General features: G+C 45.5%; 1 protein-coding gene across 1 annotated transcript; it reads right to left on the bottom strand.

Moving 5' to 3' along the window:
• Positions 1–4,531: 4,531 nt before the first annotated feature.
• Positions 4,532–21,803, bottom strand: efhd2 (EF-hand domain family, member D2). Its single transcript, XM_062460164.1, has 4 exons — positions 21,189–21,803; positions 8,382–8,529; positions 7,984–8,118; positions 4,532–7,808 (listed from the first exon to the last, which is right to left on the bottom strand). Exons 1-4 carry the CDS (start codon positions 21,467–21,469, stop codon positions 7,677–7,679), a joined length of 696 nt encoding a protein of 231 aa, XP_062316148.1. The 5' UTR covers positions 21,470–21,803; the 3' UTR covers positions 4,532–7,676.
• Positions 21,804–27,136: the final 5,333 nt, after the last annotated feature.

Consider the following 27,136-nt stretch of genomic DNA (forward strand, 5'->3'; position numbering starts at 1 on the left):
GAGAAGATATGCTAATCTAAGCACGTCCAGAGTCATGTGAACGCTAGACAGCTTCCGTGGAAGCGTTACAAAATAAAAGACCAGACTGTACAAGCCTGTTGTATTCATTGCAAAACCACATCAAATAGTAACATGATCCAGCAGTAACCCGTACGTCATTGCATTGAGGGAAATCACAAGCAAGATAACTATATCTTTTTTAACAATGCAGGCTGAGATTGGGGCATTGTGTTGGGCATTCTGCAAATCATCTTGTGGCTTTGAAATAAGCAAGACACACTTATTATCTCTGCTTCATGAAATTATAATTTCAAAACATTATTTTCCACATTTTTATAGCTAAACAAGTAATTTTCTCAATTTTCAAAATTTATTTTTCAATAAAACTTGAGCAAGAGAAGGTGTAAATGGCAAACCTTACGAGAAAGACCTAGAGAAACAGAGACAGAGAAAAACCAGAAATTACAACAAATACAGACAATGGCTAATACAATATCCACAGCAAAAAAAGAGAGTTCCTTCTTTTCCTGGTATTTAAAAATGCAACATACTGAACACAGACTGGGCAATAACTACATTCTGACCTACTGCTGGTTGCCTTCACACCGTGTATCAAAACATGGCAATTGCAATTAATTGCCAACGGTTAACCGTTGATCCAAACTGTAAAAGGTATTTCCATTGCTGGTTCAATTTCGGTCCATGTATAAATGTTCACGATTACAAAAAATTAACGGACCGGACTCATCTTTTAAACTTTGCCGGGTGTATGTCTTTGCACACACTGCATGTGTCTTTGACCTGCACACAAACAAATGTCACTTTCAATTTTGGTACAAGTTAAAGGAAGACGTTTAGAAGAAGTTGGGAGAGGGAAACATGCTACTTCATGTCAACACAAGTAGTAACCGACAGATTCAGTCATTTTGTTCTGAGTCCTCTGTGCTTGTATGAGAGATTGTGGCCTTTTGGAATGCTGTGTGGATCTTCCTCAGGTTCTGACGGACTCTTACAAACTCCAACAGCTGGGCTTCTTCCTGCTGCTCTTCCTCCTGTTGCTTCTCTCTCTAGGGATTTGAGGATAACTCAGCATTTGTATTCATGCCATCCCAACAGTGAAAACAACAATTCAAAAAGCGATTTATCTTAAAGGTCTGTATATTCAGGGATCGAAATGACCCACGACTCTTGGGAGGTCCCCTAAAATGTCTTCATAAAATATATATATATAATTTTTTTGCTATCTTATCTGTATCTTGTACACTTTTTGATAAAAAAAAATCACGTTTGGAATATATTTAAAAATTATTCACTCTTGTAATTCAAGCACTACTGACATGTTATGAAAATAAAACATTTTGCGGGCCCCAACACACTCCCCCTTCATTTCGAAACCTGTCTATATTGACAAACAGAGGTGGCCGATGTGGCCTGGCGTTTCTCCACGCTACCTCCAGGTGTTTCTGCTGCCGTTTGAGAAGCACATCCTCCAGGGGAGTCCTGGCCTGCTCCCCCTCCTCCTTCTGGGTCTGCTCCCTCTTCCTCCTCTCCAGGACCTGGTGCAGCTCCGGCTTGCTGCTCAGCCCCAGACCCCTGGGCCCATAGGAGGACAAGCACACAGCCAGGGTTAGACTGTGGCTTTCAGTCTCACTGTATCACAGTGTTATCTCTGGAGGTTCTTCGTTACTGACTCAGGGTCCAGGTACACAGACTAAGATAGGATAGGATCAGATAGAGGGGCAACACAAACAGATAATTTACAGTACTTTGTGGAGGACTCCAGAGACTATTTTACCATCCAGCTACATGCTAATACCATTATAATGCATATTATAATTATTACCTCAGCATTAAATAAATACACCAGCCAAATGTCATTACAACATGGAATATTGACCATATGTTTTTTTTTTTTTTTTACAAAGTGATAGTTACAAGCGTGTAGAACAACTTCCTCCAAAACTAGATTAAAAACTGTCAATATCGCTCAAAGGTCCCTGAAAGCTGTTCCAATCACTCAGTGATTGATTCAAGCTGTACAGAGTCATATAAGAAGTGCATCTGTTGCTTCGGGTCAATCATTGTCAGTGTAAATATCGCTTTACTGTGGTCCGTGGCCCAGAAAGAAGTGGAGCGCCACAGGAAAAAAAAAGAGGGTGTACTGTTGCAGCACGTGTGAGAGCACCAGCCAGAGAAACAGAGAGAGACACTCATACATTTTTGATGAAACAAGCACAGGAGAAGAGAGACTCGGGTGAAAGGTAATGTAGCTGTGCTTTTCAAGGATGGTCAGATACAGTCCTTCCACAAAGGCAGGATCACAGAATGATTGTCATTCCAGGAATAGTAATCTGAAGGTTGCCAGTTCGATTCCCGGCCGTGCCAAATGACGTTGTGTCCTTGGGCAAGGCACTTCACCTTACTTGCCTCGGGGGAATGTCCCTGTACTTACTGTAAGTCGCTCTGGAAAAGAGCGTCTGCTAAATGACTAAATGTAAATGTAAATGAATAAAAACACACACTTGTTATCTCCTCATGCAAAGTGCACTCATTCCATCAATGCAGAGTGCACTAATTCTACACACAAAATATGTAACACACCAAAAGGCGATGTTTATGGCTGCTTATATCTCTGTTTCCTTTGGCTGCGTCCCTGTAGTGGGTGTGCTTAGTGTTCATGTCTGTGGTGCCTACTTCTTGTGGGCCAGCAGCAGTTCTTTATGAAGCTCTTGGTGTGTCCTGGAGTTCTTCAGGGAACTGGTCTGTCCAGGGAGGTTCTCCACAGAGCTGCTGGGCTTGAACTCCCCTCTGACTCCGTTGTCTAGGAAACACACACACACGTACACACAAGCATACACAACGCACATGAAACACGCTCAGACACGACATGCATACACACACATGCATACACACAAGGGCTCTTACACACGCACGCGCACACACACAGTGTAGATTTAATGATGGTCCAATGATGTTACATGAATGTAACTCATAGTAACATTCCCCCAAAAATTGAATATCACTTTGGATTAAAAGTACCTGCTAAATGAATACAATTTAAAATGTGAATCAACACACAGACATCTGCGTTTGTGACCTCCATGCCCCCAGGCCTCAGGGCCTCTGCCCTGGTGCTCTGACCTCGGTTATGGTGGAGGCTCTGTGGATGGGGGCTGTTGAGGGTCCGGCTCCGGAGGCCAAGGTTGGGGGTCCTCGGGGGCGGCAGGGGATAGGTGGGCGCGTGGTGACTGTTGCTAGGAGACGGGCCGCTCTTTGACATCGTGGGCTGGGGGATCGGGTCAGCGGTTCTCAGGGTGTGGGCGGAGTTGTGGGCGGAGTTGTGCGTGGCGGCAGCAGCGGCTCTCAGGGCACAAACCGGCACGATGGAGGACAGCACCTGAGACTGGGCCCTCAGCCACAGCTCCTGCTGCATGCTGGGAACCTGCGTGGTGGGGCAGGGGAGGGGGGATTGCAGAGGGGAGGGGGGAGTAGGTGATGACGGGTGGATGCAAAGAGGACCGACAGATTGAAATGAAAGAGAGGTGGTGAGCGAGGTAGCTGGAAAGAGATAGGAGAAAGGGTATCCCTAAAGTGGGGATGTATAATTAATCATCTGGTGGGTATATGTGGATCGCTCATTCAAACGGGTGGTTACGGACAGGGGAAACAGCCGTGGTGACAGAGATTCGATGACAAAACTGTCATCTGACTGCTGAAATAGAACGGGAGAAGAGGAAAGAGAGAGCGAATACCTGAGATCGAAATCCAGACGGTGCTTAACCAGCTCAAAACAGCGGTTGAAAACTATATATACACAGCAGGTATTCAATGATGAATTTCCACCACATCACGACAGAGTCAGTGTTATCAATTCAAAGGACAATTACTACACTACAGTATCAGTTGTTCACAAGAACGTAAACATCAGTCCCGTTTAGTACCATTTACTGAATCATGACTAAAAAAAAATGTTTCGGAAATAATATCTCTTCAATGCAAAATTCTTTGCTTTGTCCACATTTACTTGCATTCAAATAAACCCTCATAGAATTATAATTTACTTCATAAGAGTCATTTCACATGACACCACAAGAACAATAAGTTTGTTATAAACTTATGAAGATACTTTTTACAAGGAGGATAACAATCATTCCCACTTACCTGTGCTGCGCCAGTGTTTCATGTATTAGCCCTTGTCTGCAAACAGAAGGCATCACCTTAGGTGGACAGCGATACAGGCAGCGATACTACCGAGTGTGACGAGCTGTTCGTTACCTGAGAGGACCGAACGTGCCACTCTCATTTACGGACCTACGTGAATGTAATTCTGGAAATCTACCACACGGGGCACTACTTCACTACTTTAGTAGAGTGAATTCATACTGTCTGACTGACATTACCTGTTTTATAGACTTGTGCCACAAATTTAGAAAAAGCATTTGACGAAAATGCTTGTTTGTTGGTTCATTCTCCTATAGGCTAGCTACACACCGGGATAAGATTATTATTATTCTCACACAGAGAAAAACACTTCAAATTAAATGTTTATTTATTGCCACAAGAATACTCATACATTTTAGTAAGAAAATTAAAATAAAATGTGTTTTATAGAGTAGCCTCATTTGTTTTCTCATCATCGTTAGTCTACAATAACACAATACCATAACACATTGTAAAAACAAGACTTTGACAATGCCTGCAAGTAAGATCACAAAGGAGTATGTGGAAAAAGTAAAGACCTTGAAAAAAGAAGACTTAATTATACCACTTATAACACAAACAAAACAAAGCCAAATCTTCAGAATATGAAAAGTTCTGTCCTTAACCTTTAACAGTGAAACGTTCTTAAACTGAGACTAGTTCCACAAATCTTGTGGAGCAAATCCCATTTGCAAAATCAACCCTGATTGAACATGGATTTAAAACTTCGCCTTGGCAATGAATTCATACTATAATGCATAATGATGTCCAACTTGTTTAATGTATAACAATGTCCCATTACCAACATTTTAGTATTACTGTATTGTACCCTGAGCATGACTTCTATCACACTACTGTAAATCATAAAGGTCCTAGAATGTTATCCATGCAACATTTATGTGACTAGCAGTGGAATGAAAGGGACACAGGATCAGCATTTTTTTTTTGGCACAATGTCACCGCAGGAATGAAGACAAAATGGAGGAGAATATACACATGGGAGAAAGACAGGAAATGAGAAAGTGAGGAATGAATAACCCTGGTCCCTACATTGAGAATATGCACCCAAACTCCAACAAAATCAGTGATTTGTATTGGATCAGTATGCTAACATGGAATAAATTGCATGTCAAAGGTCAGAACCAAGAAAGGTTTAGAGTATAACAAATCCAAATGACATTTTGACACAAATTACTGTTCATAAACTAGTCCCCAAATCACATAAGGAAAGCAATGTCTAGTTTTCTATAATTAAACACAGAATAAGAACTGGCCAATCACCTATCACCAGGAAGTTGACTAACCAGTGGGGGTGCTTTTTCTTCTTCCCCTTTATCTTTTTTTAAACCAGGAGACCAGCTTGTGGACAACACCCATAAGTATGCAGAACATTTCACAGAACCCCACACCATACAAAACTAAAAGCATTTTAAATTCTATTGTCATGAAAAAATATTATATTCTTTATACACAAGCTCTCAGTTGAATTGTGCTGTGATTTGCTGCCAAGTCTTCAGCTGATAATACCGTCTAGAACACAAGGTCGGAAGCTCACAAACGCTGAAATCTAATGTTTAAAACAACCATTTCCCTCATTTGATATTGTACTCCTATTCTGCAGGCCATGGAGCAATTTAATTAAAATGCATTTCATAGAAGCAGGTCTTACGGTACACTTTGTACATTCTGCTCCTTATTATAAATCTGTTACTGAGTGAGCTGGTTAAATTAGTATCATAAAGCCATTCTATGATGTCAAATGAAAGCATACCTAAGGATTCTCTAGATACGGTCACTCTCCAAAACGAGTATGAATCGTGACTACGACCTATTAGGTCTGCTCGAGTTACAGCAGCTAAAACCACAGAGTGTATCTGGACCTTCAAATATTCAATTTGCTCAAAAGTATCACAGGGGAATCAAGCAGGGGTGAAACAAATTTTGCATCAGAGTTATGGATTCACCGACTGCCATTCTCTAACCCTGTGTTTGGTGGTTCCGGTCTTGAAAAGGATTGAACAGAACAAATGAGCGATGGATGAGTTCCCCGAAACCAATGAAACAGCAATGACAGACTTTTAAAGCTACAGTACAACTATTCCAGGAAACCTAATTTAAACCGGAAGCAGCAAACACAGGGTTCCTTTAATACCTGGACAACCACCCCAGCCAAACTTCTCCCACCATGCCACGCAACAAGAACCATCGTTCAGAGTTCCAGTGGTACAACAGTTAGTTCCCCAAGACTTCCTGATTCTAAGCACGTGCCGTCTAGCCCGAGATTAAAGACACACAGTAGTAGCCATTTTGGATCCAAACAGACATTTTGGAGATAATTCACATTGTGTTGTGGTTCTACACTAGAACTAGCACGGTGAAGTAGCAGAGCGTAAGTACAGTATCAAAGTTCAAGATCAAGTTCAGATCAAGAAAGGTTTTAATGTCACCTATACCCACCACAACCATACTTCGCATAAGAAAGATATGTCAATATTTTGACAAGCAATAGTAGCAAGGTAATAATCACACTCTAAAGATGTCTGATTCTTTCATAGGAGTAAGCCAGGGATGGCATTGTGGGTCAGTAGTTTAGGTAGAAGACAGATCACACTCAAGCTAGGGAACAATTTTGTGGCGTTAAGATTGTCAGACCCTCACAGTGTCCATGCAAAACACACTGCTCAAAAAAATACCACCACCATGCATGCAAAGACCTCCATGCCCATAACCAAGCCACACTCACCACACTCCCCCCCCCCCCCCCCCCCCCCATAAATGAACATTACAAATATAGAACTATATTAGGCTTTGAACGTTACATGTTGAACATTTAGCTAATCTACATTAGAATGGGATTGCGTGCCAAGTGAAAACAATGTGCACCTGTATGTATGTTTTCCCTCTCAAACAAGGTAATGCTGCACTGGCAGGTGAGGTTTTAGGGCACTGCCAGGGTACAGTGATTTGCATGTCTTTGAGAGTGTTTCCGACTTCCTACAGGAAATGACATCATGTACAGTGAGCCTAGTGAGTGCTTGTGCCACTGATAGCAACTAACACAATGGATTGGATATGTTTTTTTTCCCTCCCTGAAATACCAACTACACCTCAAACTAGAATCACATCACTAGAAAGAATTTAAAGAATGGGTTGTCTGAAACCATTTTTACACACAAATACAGTACCTAACCTAACCAACAACAGTGCTAACATTGTGACGAGGTGAAAATTCCCACCAACAGTAGACATAACAGACATGTGAACAGTCCAATCCATTGAGTTAAAGATCAGTGACTAACCGCACAGGGCTTGAAGTCAGTACCTGACTCTCGTCCCAAATGCCTTGCATATAATAAAAGGTGGGAGCTTTCACAAAGACATTGATGAAACCGACAGAGCCAGTTAGCGAGGAGGAGGGGAGGACAGGCGGGGTGGGGCAGCGTTTTTGGGAGAGAGGAGAGCGACGGCGTCGTGGGTCATTTGAAGGCCGACTGCAGCTCCTTAAAAGCAGCTTGTCTCACTTTCCTGTCCTCGGCCTGTTTCTTCTTCTCCTCCTGCTCCTGACGGATCTCCGCCTCAAAGCGGCTGCCCTCGTTGATGGCCTGGACCTACGGAAAGATACGTACGGAGTTTTAGCAAGACGAGGAACGGGTTTCAACAGTAGACTGTGGGTGAATCAAACAAACTACAAAATTAGCAATTGAAGCTTCGGGTTGAGCCAGTAAACAGCCACAGGTAGGCACTTCCCCAGTAGCAGAAAGACCCCCAGGGGTGTGGACTCACTTTGGCTTCAAAGAAGGTCTTGGCTCCCTTCACTCCTTCTGTGGAGACGTCGATCTCAGAGAGGCGAGCCAGAACACTGAGCCCACTGTCCTCAGGCAACTCGCCCGCCGCCGCCTTCCGGAAGATCAGCAGGAACTGAGAGGAAAAGAGAGGGAGAGAGAGAGAGGTAAGAATGTAAATGCAGAATACATCTGGACACCTGCTGCATGTGTCTGAAACTGATATATTTCAGTTCTTTGTACTAAAGCTCGAGTTCTATATTTTACCGTGCAAGTTCTACATTCTACAGTTAGAGTTCTAAATTTGACTATGTCAGTTCTACATTCTACACTACAGGCTATGGCTTAGCCTGTAGAGGACCCTCTCGTATGGGCCCTCCCCTCCCCTCCCAGTCTTACCTCCCTGAAGCTAAGCTTGTTGTCCAGATCCTCGTCCACCTCCTTGATCATGTTCTTCAGTCCCAGGTGGGTCTGAGGAGCACCCAGCTTCTCCATCATCAGCTTCAGCTCCATCAGGTCGATGAAGCCATCCCTCCCTGCGTCGTACCTGAACACACACACACACACAGAGATGTTTAGCCTGCTAACTGTTAGAATTTCAACACCTGACACTGATCCATGTACGTGAGCGCCATGGGAGTGTTGACCATCTTAGCACTATACTGCTTTGTTTCTACTGTAGCTAGTTCTCAAAAGAGTGGTGTTAGGGATTGGGGTGTAGTACCACAGGTGACCACAAAGGGGAGTAAGAGGATTGTACAGAACTAGGAAGCCCTCGTTTGTTAACTTATATTGCTGCTTCCTCCCTCAGGACAATGCAAAGTTCTCTTATCCATAGTTCTCAATACGCGTTACCACCATTCTTACCAAGTGACATATATTCAGCCAATTAGCATCACCTAAATGGAAAGGGTTTTTTAGATATTTTTATGGCTTCATGGGACAGTTACAGAGAGACAGTAAATGTATGGGAGAGAGGGGAAGACATGTCAAAACGTCTATAGCTGGAATCGAACCCGGGGTCGCTGTGTTGGGGCCTCAGCCTGTATGGTACGTGCTCTACCCAGTGAGCCCCATAATACACAGTTTTTTTAGGAAGTTCTTCGTTGAACATCACTAATCCTTGAAGAAAGGATTATCCAGTTTCTGGAATTGGCCCAGCTTATCTGTCCTGGTTGGTCATATCTCATCTGGCACTGGAGTCATCATTCTGACACTTGAGTCTGTGCTGGTGGCGGCCAGCCAGATGTATCCAAATCAGTGAGACTAGTATTCGCCCTGAAGGGTTTGGAGGACTGCTGAGGTCAAGTTTGAGCGTCTCAGTCATGCTACGGTCCACTCCAGGGCAGAGAGAAAGCGAGAGAGAAAGAGCGAGGGAGAGAGAGAGAAAGAGCGAGCGAGGAAGAGAGAAAGAGCGAGCGAGAGAGAAAGAGCGAGCGAGGGAGAGAGAAAGAGCGAGCGAGGAAGAGAGAAAGAGCGAGCGAGGGAGAGAGAGAAAGAGCGAGCGAGGGAGAAAGAGCGAGCGAGAGAGAAAGAAAGAAAGAGCGAGGGAGAGAGAGAGAAAGAGCGAACGAGGGAGAGAGAAAGAGCGAGCGAGGGAGGATTTTTGTAGATTGAGAAGAAGGAGACATGGTGTGCCTTCAGCACTGTTGACACACACACACACACACACACACTTGACCAAGGTGGGGGAGGTAGTGGTCTGAGCAATGCCAAAGTGTTGAATTTGAAAGCCATAAAACAAACACCTGCATTCCCCCTCATCCTAGCCTGAACCCTGAGCTTTGAACATGCATCACCGTGACCCCTGGCCTTTCCACCGAGGGGCTGCGTCAGACCAGAGCAAAGGCTGATTGAGGAAATAGATGAGAGATAAGTCATACTGCTGCAAGACTCTGCTCACGTCTGCTGCTGACAGATGTGGTTTCCTCCAGCCATGAGCACATCAACTTCCTTCCAGAAAGAGACTTAAAAAAAAAAAAAAAATTGATTTAGAGAGTTAGAGAAAATGTGGGTGATAAGTCAGTCAGAATGAGGGCGGAGTTCGTTTAGAGAAAGAGAGGGAGGGAAAAGAAGTGAAGTGGACTGAGCATGAGTGAAAGTGTCCTGAGCCAGGCAGCAAGACAAAGGAGGGAGTTATCCCCAGTCCAATGGGAGTCGGCGGAGTGTTTATCTGTGCAGGCAGGCTGGCATGGGCAGAGCCCCGCTCACACACAGGCCCCAGGACACAGGGGAGGGGGGTCTGGGTCCGGCTAGGGTAACTCTGGGCTCCTGCCAAGGCAGAGTGGATCTGTGTGTGTGAGAGTGAGTGTTTGTGTGTATGAGGGGAGTGTGAGGCACACAAGATTGACAGTGGTGTGCGTGTGTGCAGGAGTGCGTGTGGTGTGGTGTCGTGGGAATGATGACAGTGCCGGTAAATGCACCTGAACAAGGGAATGAAACTCAGAAGGAACCAGAGAAAACCAGCCCACTCATGAATGAGGAAGCACTGTGACCAACCAAAGGGCCGGCTTCCTGTTTGGCCCATTATGTCTGCAACCACTTCCTCTCCCTCTTTCTCCACTCCCTTGCTCTCCAACGGCTAGGGTAGTCATGACAACGGGTACCTTTTATTGTGGACCATGGCGGTCTGGGGTGAGGCCCTCGCAAACAGTCACACTTGCAGATTTCTTTTCTCTCTCTCTCTCTCACACACACCTCCCCCCTATATAGCTCTCCAAACCCACTAACTACACATCCAGAATAGTAATTTAGGAGCTGCTGTATCTCTCTTTTTGGCAAACTAAACCTCTCTTTTCATCCATTGTTAGATTCTAGCCCACAATGCAGCAGTAGCCGTGCCAGTACGTACTTAAGAGGGAGAGACAGAGACGAAAACAGAGACCAATCAGACACAGTTGTATCTCCCACGTTCAGTAATGGTGACATGTCCCAGACTTCTAAAACAGAGACCAATCAGAGACCAATCAGACACAGTTGTATCTCCCACGTTCAGTAATGGTGACATGTCCCAGACTTCTAAAACAGAGACCAATCAGACACAGTTGTATCTCCCACGTTCAGTAATGGTGACATGTCCCAGACTTCTAAAACAGAAAACTTTGAATAAAATACAACTTCTTCATTTTTTTTTTTCTTTCTTACTTAACCTTTTGCTTGCTTAACTTCACGTAAGCAACTGCAAAGGCATACACTGAAGGATGATCAGCACCTGAAGCCAGGTGTTGTGGCTTGGTATTTCGAAGGTTTAGACTACACTTTTGTATTGGATTTCGAATACATTTCAGTGGTTAACCAATAGGGTGGTTACCGGAATGGTAATGTATGTCGAAGTAGAACTTACAGGGGTATGATGTGATAATGACTCAGTCTAAGGGTTATGAAAGACGGAGAACACAAACCGTTCACTACTGCAGTCTCAAACAGAGCTGGTTCACAGTGAAACCTGTCATCTTTCTCAGCTCCTTTTTTGGCCATCTAAATTAGGTCAGAATCCGAGGGGGGCCGATCAATCTGTACAGAACTGTGTTCCTGACTGCTCATAGATCGGCACTGCAAAAGCTAGCGGGAGAGCACCATTGTTGTGTTGAATTAGATCTCCGGAAGTCCAGATTAGGTCTCACAACCTGGATGATGTTTCAAAATGGATCCTGTAAAGGATTAATAAAAAGCAGAGGGCATGGTTTCCAGTAATTTGTCTGTCTTCATCTGTGTCCTTTCTCTCATGTTGACATTCACCTCATAGACCCTCTCTCATGTTGACATTTTTCTCCATTCTCCCTCCCCTCCTCTCTCTCCCCCTCTCATCTGGACAATCTTCACGACACAGGAAGCATTCAGCACATTCTGTTACTCCGTGAGGGTTGGCCCCTGCTAAACGTAAACACTCACGCTTCCCTCCAGAGACCAGTACCCCAGCCCAGCGAGGATATGACATTGTCAGGCTGAGAGAGAGGGTTCTAGCACGTGTCCAGACCTCCTATAGCTCTGCTGAAGAGACATGCACAAATTCCAAGACTTCCTTTCATGCCAATGCTTGTTTCGGCAAGCGGATTGTTTATGTCTAGACGAGAGCCCAGTTTTACCCTCTTTTCATGCTAATGGTGATTCATACAACACGTTAGGATCTAGGTAGACGAACTACCGATTGAAATGTGCTTTGAGCAGCGTGCTTACGAAGACAAGTTTCAGTGCTGAGCAGCCAAACGTGTTGTTTTAGGGTAACAAAAACAAGGGATGGACTTTCCCTGACTTCAGAAGGGATGTGGAGTTCTCCTCCCTATGGGGACGAAGGTCAACAGGAGATCTCAATATCGTCTGAACTTCAGCCCATTCAAGTACTTCTTCAAATAGAACTTGGAACAGGGCTTTTTGTCTGTGCAAGCATACACACAGCCAGACAAGTTTAATATAGTCTGTGACCAGGTAGCAAAGCTCTCCTTTTTGCTGATGTCTGCAACACTTTCCAGCTGCATGACAAACCTTATCCGAACTTATTGAAATATAGTAATGATCTGCTATTTGGGTCATGACTTGTTCCTAGCCATAAGGAAGTGCAAATTGACAAAACTTCCTCAGAGATTTTTCTGGCATCCATAGAGGCAGGAGGTGAAATAATCTCCCTATTTGGTAAGAACAGACTCCACTTCTGAACTGGGGTGAAAACAGGCTCACCAACATATCTCAAGAGACTCAAAACTAGACATGGATGAAAATTAAGGATCAAGTTCAAAAAATCTTTGGGTTTCAGCTTAGTTAGTCCAGTGCAGTCATTCGTTGTCTCTACATTCCAGTTCTCCTCAAGTCACATACACGATAGACCAAAAGACTGCCTTGGTAGACTCACAACTCTATATACAAAGCAGAGATATGAAAAATGTGAGAGAAAAAACAAAAAAACTCAAACTGACCTTGAACTTAATCTGAACTTGAACCAGATACTTTACAGCATGTGGTATGAGATCAACATGTCAGACTGGCTCTTAGCTCCTGTACACACAGAACAAACACAGGTGCATGTCTGGAAGACAGTCAAAAGGGTAAGGCCTGGTATGAGCTTGACACACCTACAACCCTCTCCTGTCCTTACATTCTGGGACTTAACACATATGAAATTATTCAATCATTTAGATCATGGAACAAACATTCACCTGTCTGACTTAGAGGGGAATATTACACGCACACACACACGGTACTGTATGAATAAATGATGAGGTATATTGAAGCATGTTTTGGAGGGACACGTATGGTGGCCCCATGTGAAGTGTGTGCATGTCTGGAATTAAATGTGTGTGTGTGTGTGTGTGTGTCAGCAGCGCTAATGAGCTGTGTTAAGGGTGTGTGTGTGGGTGGGGGGGGTCCTGTCCCAGCTGTGTGGGGCAGATGGGCTGTCAGGGAGCCCACGGTAATCAGGTCTGGCTGCTGTCTTACAAGGTTGCTCCCCTCTGTCTGAGGGGGATCTGACAGCTGAGCCAGTCACCCAGAGAGACCATCCAGAGATGCATACAACATCCACACACTCGACACTGAGAGACCATCCAGAGATACATACAACATCCACACACTCGACACTGAGAGACCATCCAGAGATACATACAACATCCACACACTCAACACTGAGACACCATCCAGAGATACATACAACATCCACACATTCGACACTGAGAGACCATCCAGAAATACATACAACATCCACACACTCGACACTGAGAGACCATCCAGAGATACATACAACATCCACACACTCAACACTGAGAGACCATCCAGAGATACATACAACATCCACACACTCAACACTGAGAGACCATCCAGAGATACATACAACATCCACACATTCGACACTGAGAGACCATCCAGAAATACATACAACATCCACACACTCGACACTGAGAGACCATCCAGAGATACATACAACATCCACACACTCAACACAGAGACCATCCAGAGATACATACAACATCCACACATTCGACACTGAGAGACCATCCAGAAATACAACATTCACACACTCGACACAGAGAGACCATCCAGAGATACATACAACATCCACACACTCAACACTGAGACACCATCCAGAGATACATTCAACATCCACACATTCGACACTGAGAGACCATCCAGAAATACATACAACATCCACACACTCGACACTGAGAGACCATCCAGAGATACATACAACATCCACACACTCAACACTGAGAGACCATCCAGAGATACATACAACATCCACACACTCAACACTGAGAGACCATCCAGAGATACATACAACATCCACACATTCGACACTGAGAGACCATCCAGAAATACATACAACATCCACACACTCGACACTGAGACCATCCAGAGATACATACAACATCCACACACTCGACACTGAGAGACCATCCAGAAATACAACATTCACACACTCGACACTGAGAGACCATCCAGAGATACATACAACATCCACACACTCGACACTGAGACCATCCAGAGATACATACAACATCCACACACTCGACACTGAGAGACCATCCAGAGATACATACAACATCCACACACTCAACATTGAGCCGTTGCGATGGTTCAGACAGATACTTGGGAGTTCTCAGCACCTCTCGTTTTTTTTCTAAAAGGAAATAACCACATTTGGCACAAAGATAATTCTGACAGCCATGCAGACCAAAACTCCCCCTTGGATAGTTCATCGAGAGGTGAGCCATGGAAAGCTTTCTAGGTAAAACCTTGACAAGCTACAACAAGCTCTGCTGTAAATAAGGATCGTGATCAGGTTCAGACATGCAAGAAATCGGACACAAACACTGGGTAGCTTATCAAATTTAAGATGTTGTTTGTGTTCTTAAATAACTTTTTTCCATTATGTCCTTTAAGCAGGGCATGTGTCCGTGTTGTGGCTGGGGGGCGGCACCCCCGGGGGGGGCGCTCGTGATAAATCTTGCCTAGGGCGCCAAATGTGCTAGGACCGGTACTGCGTTTAGGAACTCTTTCTGACTTCAGTTTGAGTCAGTGGAAATATCCTGCACAGTTCAGTATGTCTGATTTAGGTGTCTGCTAGTTATTCTAGGGCTCGGCTATGGTGGCCTAAATTCTAAATGAAACTCAACAGTAACACATTGTGTAAAACTTCACTTGAACCCATGCTTGTAGTGGTTAAACAAACCACCCAGTAGTGTGCTGGAAATAAACTTCCCGACGACTTCGTTAAGCCTTACAGAAAAGAAAAAAAAGTATTCAAATGTAGGCATATTTAACTGACTGTCAAAGTCATCCATGCACAAAAATAACGTATGTGAAGTCAAATTCTAACTATGCAACTCAGTTGTACAGCATGTACAGCGCTGTGAGCTGCGAGTTGCGAAAAGAGATTTAAATTAAAATGAAGATCACAGTTAGGCGGCCTAGATAGTAAAGGACGACCTCTGTACTCAGTCAAACTAGGCCACGCGCTCTCTAGAGCCTACTGCGACTCGCCAACAGTAGCAGTGGCAGATTAACTATGCATACAAAAGAAACGACCAACACTAAATATGAATCCGCAGAGCCAGGCTTCCCTTAACCCTGTAAGTGTTCATCCATCCCCTCTGAGTGCAACACTCAAGCGTGGCTTACTACCCAATCCTCCTGGCCACGCCCTCTTTCCCCCTCTTCTCTCAGCCAATCTCCTCGCGCCCCCCCCCGGGGCTTAAGCCCTGTTGCCAGGCAACAGATAACCGGAGCAGGCCCGGGCATGGGGAAAGCCCTGATCGAAAAACGTGCTGCTCTACACTAGCACGGTTATGACAGCCTGCGCACGCGACGCGTTACGCGCCCAACTGATCAGACACACTGAGGGAATGAGAATGAGTGTGTTTGTCACAGAGAGATGAAGTAAGGAGGTTGGAAGTGTGTGTGTGTGTGTGTGAGTGAGAGAGAGAGAGAGAGAGAGAGGGGGGGGGGAAGGAGGGCGATGTTAGGGCAGAATAACGAATAATAGCATCTAGCTAAAGATAGTGTGAGGGGAGATGACATCACTTGGGAAGCAGATTTCATTTGTCATGAGACTGGCTGCAGACGGCTGTAAACAAACATAGCATCCTTAAAGCCCCCAGACCTGCTAGAGATTATCAACACAAAGCACAAACCACTGCTCTAAAGCTCCACCAACTGAGGATAATCAACAACAGCAGAAGGAAACTGACAAGTTGACGAAAATGTATTTAATTGTGTTAAAACATACATGAGTAAGCAAACGGCTGAACTGTGAGGGGACAATCTTTACGTGACTTAGTGGAAGAGCCCAGTTGACAGAGCTCTGACTCTCTTCTAGTACTCAGCCAAGTAGGCCGTGATCTCCACATGCCAACACACAGACAAGCTTTCAGCTCTCCACACGACATCATCACACTCTCCCAAGACACCATCCCCCGACAGACACCCGCCTGTACACTTGGGATGAGAACCGCTCGACGACAAGTCACCGAAACCTCCCTTTCGTTGCGTCGCACCCGAGGTTGAACTGGATACCTTGGAAACAGACGTCAGAGCAGTCCCCCCCCCCCCCCCCACACACGGCTCTCTGTGGGGACTCCATGACAAGGGAAGGGAGTGCAAGTGCTGGATGGGAACCCGGGCTTCCCAGCGTAGCCAAGACCCATCAAGGAAGAGTGGGACTTCCGCCCAGATGCGACCCTGCACGGGGGGGGAGGATGGGTCTTGTGGGCTGGGTCAAGGCCGTGGGAAACTGGGTGGCTCTGTTTCGGCCTCCGCACAGCAGCTGCTTCTGATGGGAGTCGGAGTGAAACAGGTCTTCCCTCAGCCTGGCTCCAGTCTAGTGTGACATGATGCGAGCAAACACAGCATCGGAGCCAGTGGTCTTTCTGGTCTGAAGTGTTAACCTAGATGGCTGTCCAATCCAGTCCTTTCTGTTTCGATCATCACCTAAAAGTTTCCCAAATCCTCCTATCAGACAAGCAAAGCCAGATCTTAAAAGCAGAGAAGGTAAATAGCCTAAATTATCCATTTAGAATGTAAGTCAATCCCAGTAAGGCAGCTACTGTAGGTGGAGATATCCTGCCCAGAGCTACAGGATCAGGGTGAAATCTAACCTCTCCTCTCTGATCTTTACCTGGGGCGGTACGGTATTGATTTTCATGGTGCCTTTGTCTCTCTATGCCCTGTAATCCATTCCCTGTCCATGCAGAACAGGCTTGAAAACCATTTGATGTGATTTCGTACAGATGAGAAGAAGCTCGCAAGCTAGCTTTGCACTTCGAAAGGAATTATATCAAATAATCATTTACTCAGGTAATAGATAACTCATTTTGGCCTCAGATGCTCTTTACAGGATGTCTGATGATGGACCGAGTGATCCCTAGGCAATACAAACAGTCCATGGATAGCAGTTGATCATTAGCCTAAGTAAAAATAACCTGGCATTCCTGAGGGTTCATGAGACTGACTTTGAAACGTGGACTTTGACAGTTGGATTCTATTTCAGTCTTCCAGGGCAGGTTTCCAGGGCAGTTTCTCATTCAGTTGATAAGGGCTGTGGGTTGAATTAAAGAGGGAATTATCTGACCCAAGACCAGCTCTTACACACAAATTCAACCTTCCAGGGATTTTACAACAGGACATGTCTGACCACCAATCAGAAGGCTGTTTGACAGAGGAGTTCCTGGTTCTGTAACCCTCGGCAAGAGACGCCGCCCTAACAGCTGGGACTCGTTCACGGGAGAGTCCATTTGAGCCCCGGAGTGAGATCTATGTTTGTTTGGACGATAACTAGGAATGGTGCATTCCACTCCTGGATGGATGGGATTAGGAACCAGGTGACTAATCGGTTGCTCTTAAGCATTGCGATTGGATCAGCCCAACGTGGATAGACAGATTGAGAGAGTGGATATTTTTAACTGTGGTAGCATGGTGCTAGCTGGGCCTAGGGGAGCCAAGGGAACAGTGGGCTGTATGTGTGTGCGTGTGGTGGGAGAGAGGGGCAGGGTGGGGACACACGAGTGTGGGAAACTGATTTACATTACTTGGCCGTGGAGAGGCTAAGGGTTTATGCAGACCTTTCCACCATGAACATTGTTAGAAGGCATTTGTGGCACGAACAAAGATTTCAGGTACATGTTACTGTGTGTGGTGGCAGGGGGGGGGGGATTATGGTGAAGAGATATCATACATGAAGTAACCATATTAGGCAACGGACAGGCTAATCATCTAATCTCTTTCATCTAACCTCATTATAAGGGGGTAAGGGGATCCCACCAGCCAGTAGCCCCCCCAAGAAAAGCCAGTAAGCCAGTCTGTCTCAGAGGTGGCCCCAGCAGGGGACACGAGGCAGAACCCCATTATACAGACCTAAAGTTAACGTAACTGTCAGTTATATTAAATCCCTTGTGACAGGAGTCCCCAAAGGAAGAAAAGGAGCGAAAGATCTACTGCCAGCACTAAGGGTCATTAAGCAGAGTCATAAGCAGAGGGCGTGTGCTCTGATCCAGCATGAGAGACTATCCAATAACGACAGCTCAATGAAAGACGGTTGCATTTGTAGGCAGACTCTTCCTTGATTCTAACCAATGAAACTCGTCAGAACTCTAAAATGTAGATTCTTAAACTCCTGCTGTACTTGCTAAATGCGGCATTTGCACGTTGCTTTGGATGAAGGGTGTCTACTAAATTAATAACAATTTCATGTGGACAGTCATCTGTAGAGTAGGCGGCGTACCTTCAGCTTCACTATGACACAAATCAGTTTTACGAGCGGTTATGGCCACACAGTCCAGTGACCTTACAGGAAAATGTCTACTTAGCTTCTCCTTTCAGGGTGTGACGTGTTGTCAGGGAGTCAGGTGGCTGAGCGGTTAGGGAATCGGGCTAGTAATCAGAAGGTTGCTGGTTCGATTCCCCAGCAGTGCAAAATGACGTTGTGTCCTTGGGCAAGGCACTTCACCCTACTTGCCTCGGGGGAATGTCCCTGTACTTACTGTAAGTCGCTCTGGATAAGAGCGTCTGCTAAATGACTAAATGTAAATGTAGTCATCTCTGACACTCCCTCCTCCACAGAAACTTGACTAATCAAACACTAACTTTCCCCCTCAGTGTCCTCTCTATGCTATAGTAGTACACAGCTAGCCTAGCATGTAGCACTGTTTACCACACGCCAACCTCATCCCCATTCCTTATCAACCAGACCAGTCGAACAGACTTGTCTGCCCCATGTCTCCCCTGCCTCGTGTCGCTCTGCTCGCTCCTTGTCTGCCTTTATCTCCTCTGCTGGACAGAGAGCTTATGCTATCTTGCTAGCGGATGGCCTATCCTCACCCTGGTAATCCCCCACCGATGCAGGATGTGGGTGGGAGGGAGCAGGGGCTATGGGCCGGGCTGAGGCCTAGCAGTTGCTAGCAGGTCGAGTGGTTAGGACTGCACTTTGACCTGTGGAGCTGATTAGCTGCACTGGTTGCCGTGCAGTGGTTGCCGTGCAGTATCAAGACAACGAGAGGCTGCGTAAGCTATGGTGCATCAGGTTACAATGGAGTGTGTGTGTGTGTGTGTGTGCGCACGTATGGTAGAGGAGGTATGTGGAAGTGACGGGTCATTCCCGTAAAAGCCTATCGAAGACAGCAATAATGACATTAAGCATGCCAACTCAAAGTTCCATGAACAAAACCAGTAAGTGGTTCTCCAAGAATTCCCACACTGTACTTAATATGACAGCAATAAAACAATAAAAGTGACAGCAACCATTTTTAAAAGGGTGTAATTATGGTTGTGACTAATAAAGACTATGTTTATTGCACAGACAACTCGGTGAAAGAAAGTAGGTGTTACAGTCAGACGTATTGAGCGTATTTGAACACAAAGAGCCTTTGTGTCAGTCCAGCGCAGGTACTGGCAACCTTGCCTCAGACGATACACAGTCAAATTCAGAGGTTTGCCCCCCCCCCCCCCCCCCAAGAGGATGATGGGAAATCAAACTGAATCAGACAAACTGCTCAATGGTGGCTGCAAAGAACACTATAATAAGGTGTACTGTACACAGGGCTAGCAGGTTGATGCCTCATACTTGGGGAGGACTTCATGCCAGGACAGGTATGTGTGGTTGAGGCTGTGACACACACTAAAAACCTGTTTTGAAGACAATGATTTCCAAGGAAGGCATGAAGGAAAAGGTTTCATGTGCACCTAAATTCACAAGTCTACGATATTAGAAACAAATCTAAAATTATTACAGAAACCTCCAGAGGCATAATGAACGCAATTGTTCCATTTCAGTACTCAAGTCTCTTAGCGGTTGCTCACTTGACAAAGACCCTCTGTGTTTAGGGAGTCGGCATGGTGAAGCAGAACTCACCAAGGAGGGTGGGATGTCCCGCCTCCCCCCAGCCCGCCCAACACCCCACTCCCCGAGTGCTTCCTCTCTGAAACCAGAAAGTGTGTTTCACCAGGCTTGTGCTGCCAGATACAGCTCCGCCAAGGGCTTTTTGGGCAATGACCCCGGGATGGGGTACTCCTCTCCCTCGGGCCCCTGCATTTCAGCTCTCTGCTGGACATTTGCGTTTTGTTCATTTGGAATTAGTCGGACATGATTGGCACGGCCACAACAGTATCCACACTGCAACAGTGTGATCTGAAAAGGACTTGAAATGAGTCAGGACCTCTTGTGTAGACAGTTGGGGGGGGGGGGGGGGGGGGGGGTTGAAAGAGGAAGACAGACAAAGACAGCCACTAAACAGCTACAATGTGGCAGGTTGTGTAAGATGACAAGTCAATACAGGTTTCACACAGTGCAAGTTAAAGAACATGCTTTGTCTAAACTACTGCATCATTCAAGTACAGTCTGAAAGATGAAGAGGTCAGACAAGAGGAATGGAAGAGAGGGGTGGGGTTGTCGGTTGGGGCTGGGCAACACTGATAAACTCTGTTCACTACTGAGGACTTAAAGAGCTCCTAGCCAAGAGGGCTATAAATCCATCTCACACACATTTACTGTAGTACAATGACGTGATTCCCTGTCATCTAAATACACTTCCCGAATTTCTACAAGTCTTTTGACTATCGAGGCCTGACCAGCCCCTTCTACTCATCTCTCATGCTGAAATGCCAACTAATGAGGTTGAAATTCTAAGAGGCGGTTGAAGGATGACATGCCTGAAACCAGGATGAACCAAGGAGGTATGCCACCAGCTGACATTAAGGCAGCGTGATGGGTGTGTGCGTGCAACTCACTGTTTAAACATCTTCTCCATATCTTTGATCTGCTTCCTGGAGAATTCCTTGAACTCGGTGTAAGGGTTGAAGACCTTCATGCTAGGCTGATGGTGCTCGCCCACTCCGTCGTTCAGCTCCCCCCGCCGCTGAAGCTTAGCTCCCAACTCGGAGTCCGCGCTCGCAGTGCTCGGTTTCTCCGCTCCATTCTCGTGTGTACAGTCAACGGCCACCGGCTCCTCTGCCCCGTCCTCTATCTGCAGCCGACGGCTGAGTTTCGATGACAGCTCGTCTGTGGCCATGTTACAGTTGATTTAAAAGGAAAACGTAGGCTACCTAACTACAAGCCAAATAAAACAGCGTGAGCGCATACACAACAGCAATAACTGTGGTCCATAAGCATCCGTCAGCGCTCTGATGTATTTATTTCTATGCAACTAGCTATAGATTCCCGAATGCGAATTATCCAACGGACAAAAATGCCAGTCAGACCAGAATCCACTTACAAACAGCAATAGCGCGCGAATGTATGTAGCCTAGACTTCAGCAGGTCCAGTGACTGTGGAAGGCACGAATATCTCCACTGAGTGTAGCTACTCTGCGTAGTTCATTAGCTTGTCTACGTAACATTCTGAAGTCACCACGCCTTTTAAAGGGACGCGAGTGGTGGTCAAACACTAGTCTTATGGTTCGACGTCATCAAACAGTGGGTACTGAAGGGTAGCCTATTGCAAATGCTTCAGATATGGGTCAGACTTTGCAATTCACATACTATGTTTTCCTTTATTTCCCACATTAATTGGGCCATATAATTAACGCCATGAGGTAGACAAGTAAACAAGTGAAATAAATCAAATTAATCTAGGTTAGAAGAATATTATAATTGTTTTATTCAGTATTCTGTTAAACGATTATGTATACACTAACTTAGACCTGCACTCTGACACAAAATCCTACTGTATCGTGTAGGCTAGGCTATTTCATTTCACACACCTGTCATCAATTTGCCAAATTGTCTGCAGAGTGCACCTGCTGACAGTAACGTCACGCAGACTAGGCCTACATCAGGTTATATTCATCTTCTCTGTATTTGGCTATCAAAGTGGATATTGTACGTGAAACGTCGCATCCATCTTTAACGGCTGCTTTGCATCTCTGCACTGTGGTCGAAACTTTATTGGCTGGTTCCCAAATTTCCCTGACAAACTGCTTAGATCATAAACACACACACTGAATTTATGCCATGTTATAAACCAAAGTGATATGTTGTGATAGCCAGTAAATCTGTGTGAGATTACAAATTTTCTAACAACGGTCACTTACGCTGCTGGAGCATTAAAGTCGAGCGTAAATTTCGAGTTTTACATTCCAGTCTGTCTGCCAAGAGAAAATGAAGGCTACAGTAAGGCCTCGACCACAACAACTTCTCTTGGCTCTTTTTGCAGTAGTAGGGCTACTTCGAGATTCATTTGCACAAAACCCTTAAAGTAAACACCCAGCTATAGTCTCATGATTTTAGTTTTGTATTTAGCCTAGGCTTGTGTCCAAATCAATCAACATTTATGAACTCTCTTTAAGTAGCCTACTTATCTTTAATACTAACAGACGTCCACCAGTAAGGGGAGTCAACCGTTCAATTTTAAAATGGGCTTCTGAGTCCGGGTATATTGTTCTGTCGACAGTAAATTCTGGAATGCAGGTTGGCAAAACCGTGCTGAGTCAAGTACAGTGTGACACACCGTACAGTGTGATTTCTAGTGACCGTGACTCAGTCATCTACAGCGCAGTGTGTGGGTAGTTTGATTCCCTCTGACTCACCTCCCACGTGCTCTGCCAGTGACGCCCACACTACCTGAGTCACACCATATATGGAGAGACCGGCGAAGACAACCAATTCGCAGCAGAACGAAGGGGCGGGGGAGGACGGATCAAAGAGCTTTATATCTAGACATCAAAATCCCTCTCGTGTGCAGCCTATATAAAAAATGTGATTCTGAGATGAAATTGAAAGAACAATACAAGGGTGCACATACTGCGGTATATTTGATTTACAGTTTATATTTCAGCGTATTAAAGTCATTTTACTGATTTTCAAAAACAAGTTGCAGACGAGTGATAAACCAAACCATGTTTTCACAAACCAAAAACACAAAAATTATGCTTGCACAGACAATGAAAGACGTAATCCCAAGCAAAATCTGGGTTCAAAATAAAAAGACCAGAAATCATGACAGTTTTGAGAGCCGTGAGGCAAAGGCAGCAGTGATGGAGCCAAGTGCCAGGTGTGGCATGCAACTGTGTACCAAGGCATGGCAGACAGGGTTTCTGCCTGATAACAAAAAGACTAATCACAAACTGCCATCTTCAGAATGCCAATTATCTGTTTGTGTCCATTCAGAAAGTCTGTATGAGGAGCAGTAATTACTGAGGACATTCCCCCTGCCTGTAGCCTGTCTCTGCAACTCATAATTACTGCAACCACCCCAGAGACCACTGCTGTAGAGACTGGCTTATCACTCACATAAATGCAAGACAGAGATACATTCCTATCTAAAACAAACAGGTCTGGCCTTAAGATCGCATATCAGGAATAGTTTTCCAGCTATATGCATACTGTATTTAGCTATAGGAAATAAAAGGATGCCTATAACATGAAGGTGTGAAATGAACCATGTTATAAAGGGTCCTTATGCAGTTCGAGTCATTCTCTATACCAAGATCAGGTTCAGAATGCCCTTTTGTTGCCTTCAACTCTTCACTTTATCTGCATATTCAATCCTCTACACAGCATATTAGTCAACCCAGATTTATTCCAGTGAATCAACTGAAAAATAAACTAACCTTCCAATGAACTAACAATGTTCAGGAACAGCAGACTAATGTTCCTGAGGGATGATGGATGCAGACTTTTGCCTGGAGGGAAACGGGAAAAATGAAAAATATGCTACTGTACCATCTGCTTTGCAGGGCAGACAAATCTGGGTCATAGTGGAAGAGAACCAGCTTTGTTAGGGTAAGAGCTCGTTATCTCCTACAGGAGGAGAGAGACAGAAAGACATTCAGGCTTGTGTATGTGTGTCATCTGCTTCAAGTAGGACAATGATGCATTAACATATGAATGGGTGAACGAGCATATCTTGCAAGCACATTCAAAATCACACGTTCACACATCTGAGACAATCCAAAAAAGAGGTTAGTGTGAGGTGACTTCCATACGTCAGTGATACGTACTCGCAGTGACGCGCTGTCTCTCTGATGCTCTACAGTCTCTTCTCACCTTCCCTCGCACTCGGTTGGGCGAGAAACGCACCACTCCCACCCTCTCCACAACACACACACACACACACACACACACACAGATGCGTGCGTGGTCACATGGTGGATGTGTTTGTGACTGTGTGTGCTGGGAGCCACGGAGAGATTCTGATGAATGAATCAGCTCTTCTCACGTCGATAACGCAGAGCTGGAACCCAGAGGCAGAGAAAGGAGGGAACCAGAGTAGGAGAGAATGAAGGGAGGAAGAGAGGAGGGGAGAATGAAGGGAGGAAGAGAGGAGGGGAGAATGAAGGGAGGAAGAGAGGAGGAGAGAATGAAGGGAGGAAGAGAGAAGGGGAGAATGAAGGGAGGAAGAGAGGAGGAGAGTATGAAGGGAGGAAGAGAGAAGGAGAGGAGGAGAGAATGAAGGGAGGAAGAGAGGAGGGGAGAATGAAGGGAGGAAGAGAGGAGGGGAGGAGGAGAGAATGAAGGGAGGAAGAGAGGAGGGGAGAATGAAGGGAGGAAGAGAGGAGGGGAGAATTAAGGGAGGAAGAGAGGAGGAGAGAATGAAGGGAGGAAGAGAGAAGGAGATAATGAAGGGAGGAAGAGAGAAGGGGAGAATGAAGAGATAGGAGGAATATTCTACAGGGATGAGGAAAGAGTGAAAACATCTACAACTCCATTTCCCTTTTCAGCAATTCAAGGTCAAACTCGCAGTTGTTGGCACAGCCTTCTCACTCCCGAAATAGTCACCGAAACAATATCCCTGCTCATTTTTATAATGAGATTGAGACATAGTGCAGTTGGATGCAGAAATGCTGTTCTAGTGAATTCGTGACTAGGGACCGCACATTGCTGACCACCGCCACAGTACGAACCTTGAGAGTGATTAGCATGGGCTGTGTCAGCTAGCACAACCCACAGAACCATAACATTCATCACTTAGGGGAAAAGATCCTACATTTGAATAAAAACATGATTATATTAAATGCACTTACTGCATCGTCTGCCTAATGTGATATCTATGGGTAATGACTCTCGCGTGGTGACGTGTTGATAATAAGCAGCTAGAAAGCATAAACATTTCATGCGGTGCCTGTAATCTATCGCTAATGTGTCGCAGACATTAGCTGGCTGTGTTGGTGCAGTACGTGAGTCTTATCTGTGTAGGGGGGGGGGGGGGGGGGGCGCAGAATAATGAATGGCAGACTGTGACATTGTATAGGATCTGTTACAATAGAGGATTGTTCCCAAGGACCCTCGAACCGGCTTGCTCTCACTCACACACCCCATCACCTCCCCCCCCCACACACACACACACACACAAACACACACGCACCCTAAACACAGCATGCTAGCAAGGTTCTGGTACTGGTTCTGCTTGCTTTCTCTGCTGTTGTTCTTGTTCGTCTTGTTGTTCTCGTTGCTCCTGTGCGTCGGCCAGGTGGGCGGCCATGTTGTTGACCTGCCTCTCCTTCTCCCCCAGCTGTCTCTTCAGGGTCTCCACCTCATACTCTCTCTTCTTCAGCCTCTCCAGCAGGGCACACTTCTTCACCGACGCCTTGATGTAAAACGAGCCGCAAACCAACATTCGGCGTCAACACATCAGTTTCACCAGCGTCATATATCTGCACTGGCTTGACGGTGAGGAAATTCGGGTTTCCTGCCCTCGCACCCCCTTTCACTCCCCCACCCTAACACCCTCACACCCCCCCCCACCCAGGAATCCCCTCTCTGAACCAGTCCTTAGCTAGTGTAATTTCCACGACTGCCCGCAGTGTTTGTACAGTGTGTGAATTATTAATAAAGGAGAGCGAGACTGCTATTGATCTTCCAGTTCACATGGATAAGCTACGGTTCTGGCTGCAGAGCCGATGGGAAGCCGACATTACATGAGTCGAGGATCAGATTTCCGATTTTTGGTTGCATGTACAAGCACAAACAATGTGAAAATATGAGCGTGTTATTAAACAGAGGATTTTTTCAGAAAACCAGGAAAGTACCTTTGGGTCGTATGACATAAATCTAGGGTGTTAACGTTTTCTTGTCAACAGTAGCTTACTTCAGAGTTTACCTCATAGAACGTGCAGAGTGAGGGGAAAGCAAAGTATTCTGGGCTGGAGCTGCGGTCTGTCAACTCACGCTAGGAAGGCCGAGAGGCCCACAAAAAGTGTCAAACCAGCCATTTGTTATGACATAGGGCTATGAAACTTCCCTGTGTGTACGCTTTGCATGTGAGCGCATGTGTGTTTTCGACTGCGTCTGTGTCTCCGGCTCACCTTCTCACTGGCCTCCGTGGGCACACAGCTGTGAGAGGCCACTCTGGTCGTCTTCTTCTGTGGTTTCTCCTGACTCACCATCTGTGGAGGAGGATGGGAAGGACGAGGAGAACAGTAAGAGGAAAGAGAGAGGAAGAATAAGTTAAAGAAAAGTAGATGGAAGAGGTGTGTCAACATCAGTAAGTTGTGGATAGAATAGATGCTATACACGTCAGGGTAACGGTAAGCAGTGTGTACAAGACAGGTGCTTATGTGCTTGTGTATAAACTTTACCTAGTCTAGTTTACCTATCTTTACCACAGGCTCCATCAAAGTTATAATTATAGAGAAGTCAGTTACATCCCCATTCTTAGTGTTGATACCAAGAGTGCTGACAATGGTATTTACATAATTAAAAAAAACAGCACACACACACACACGGTGTGCATTAAAAG

Source organism: Osmerus eperlanus, chromosome 4 (genome assembly GCF_963692335.1).
Source record: "Osmerus eperlanus chromosome 4, fOsmEpe2.1, whole genome shotgun sequence".
In the NCBI taxonomy this organism is placed as follows: domain Eukaryota; kingdom Metazoa; phylum Chordata; class Actinopteri; order Osmeriformes; family Osmeridae; genus Osmerus; species Osmerus eperlanus.

Coding starts and splice junctions, on each gene's coding strand:
- efhd2 (XM_062460164.1), bottom strand. CDS start 21,469: ATGGCCACAGACGAGCTGTCATCGAAACTCAGCCGTCGGCTGCAGATA. Junction 8,119..8,381: donor ACAAGCTTAGCTTCAGGGAG/GTAAGACTGGGA, acceptor TTTTCCTCTCAG/TTCCTGCTGATCTTCCGGAA. Junction 7,809..7,983: donor AGACCTTCTTTGAAGCCAAA/GTGAGTCCACAC, acceptor ATCTTTCCGTAG/GTCCAGGCCATCAACGAGGG.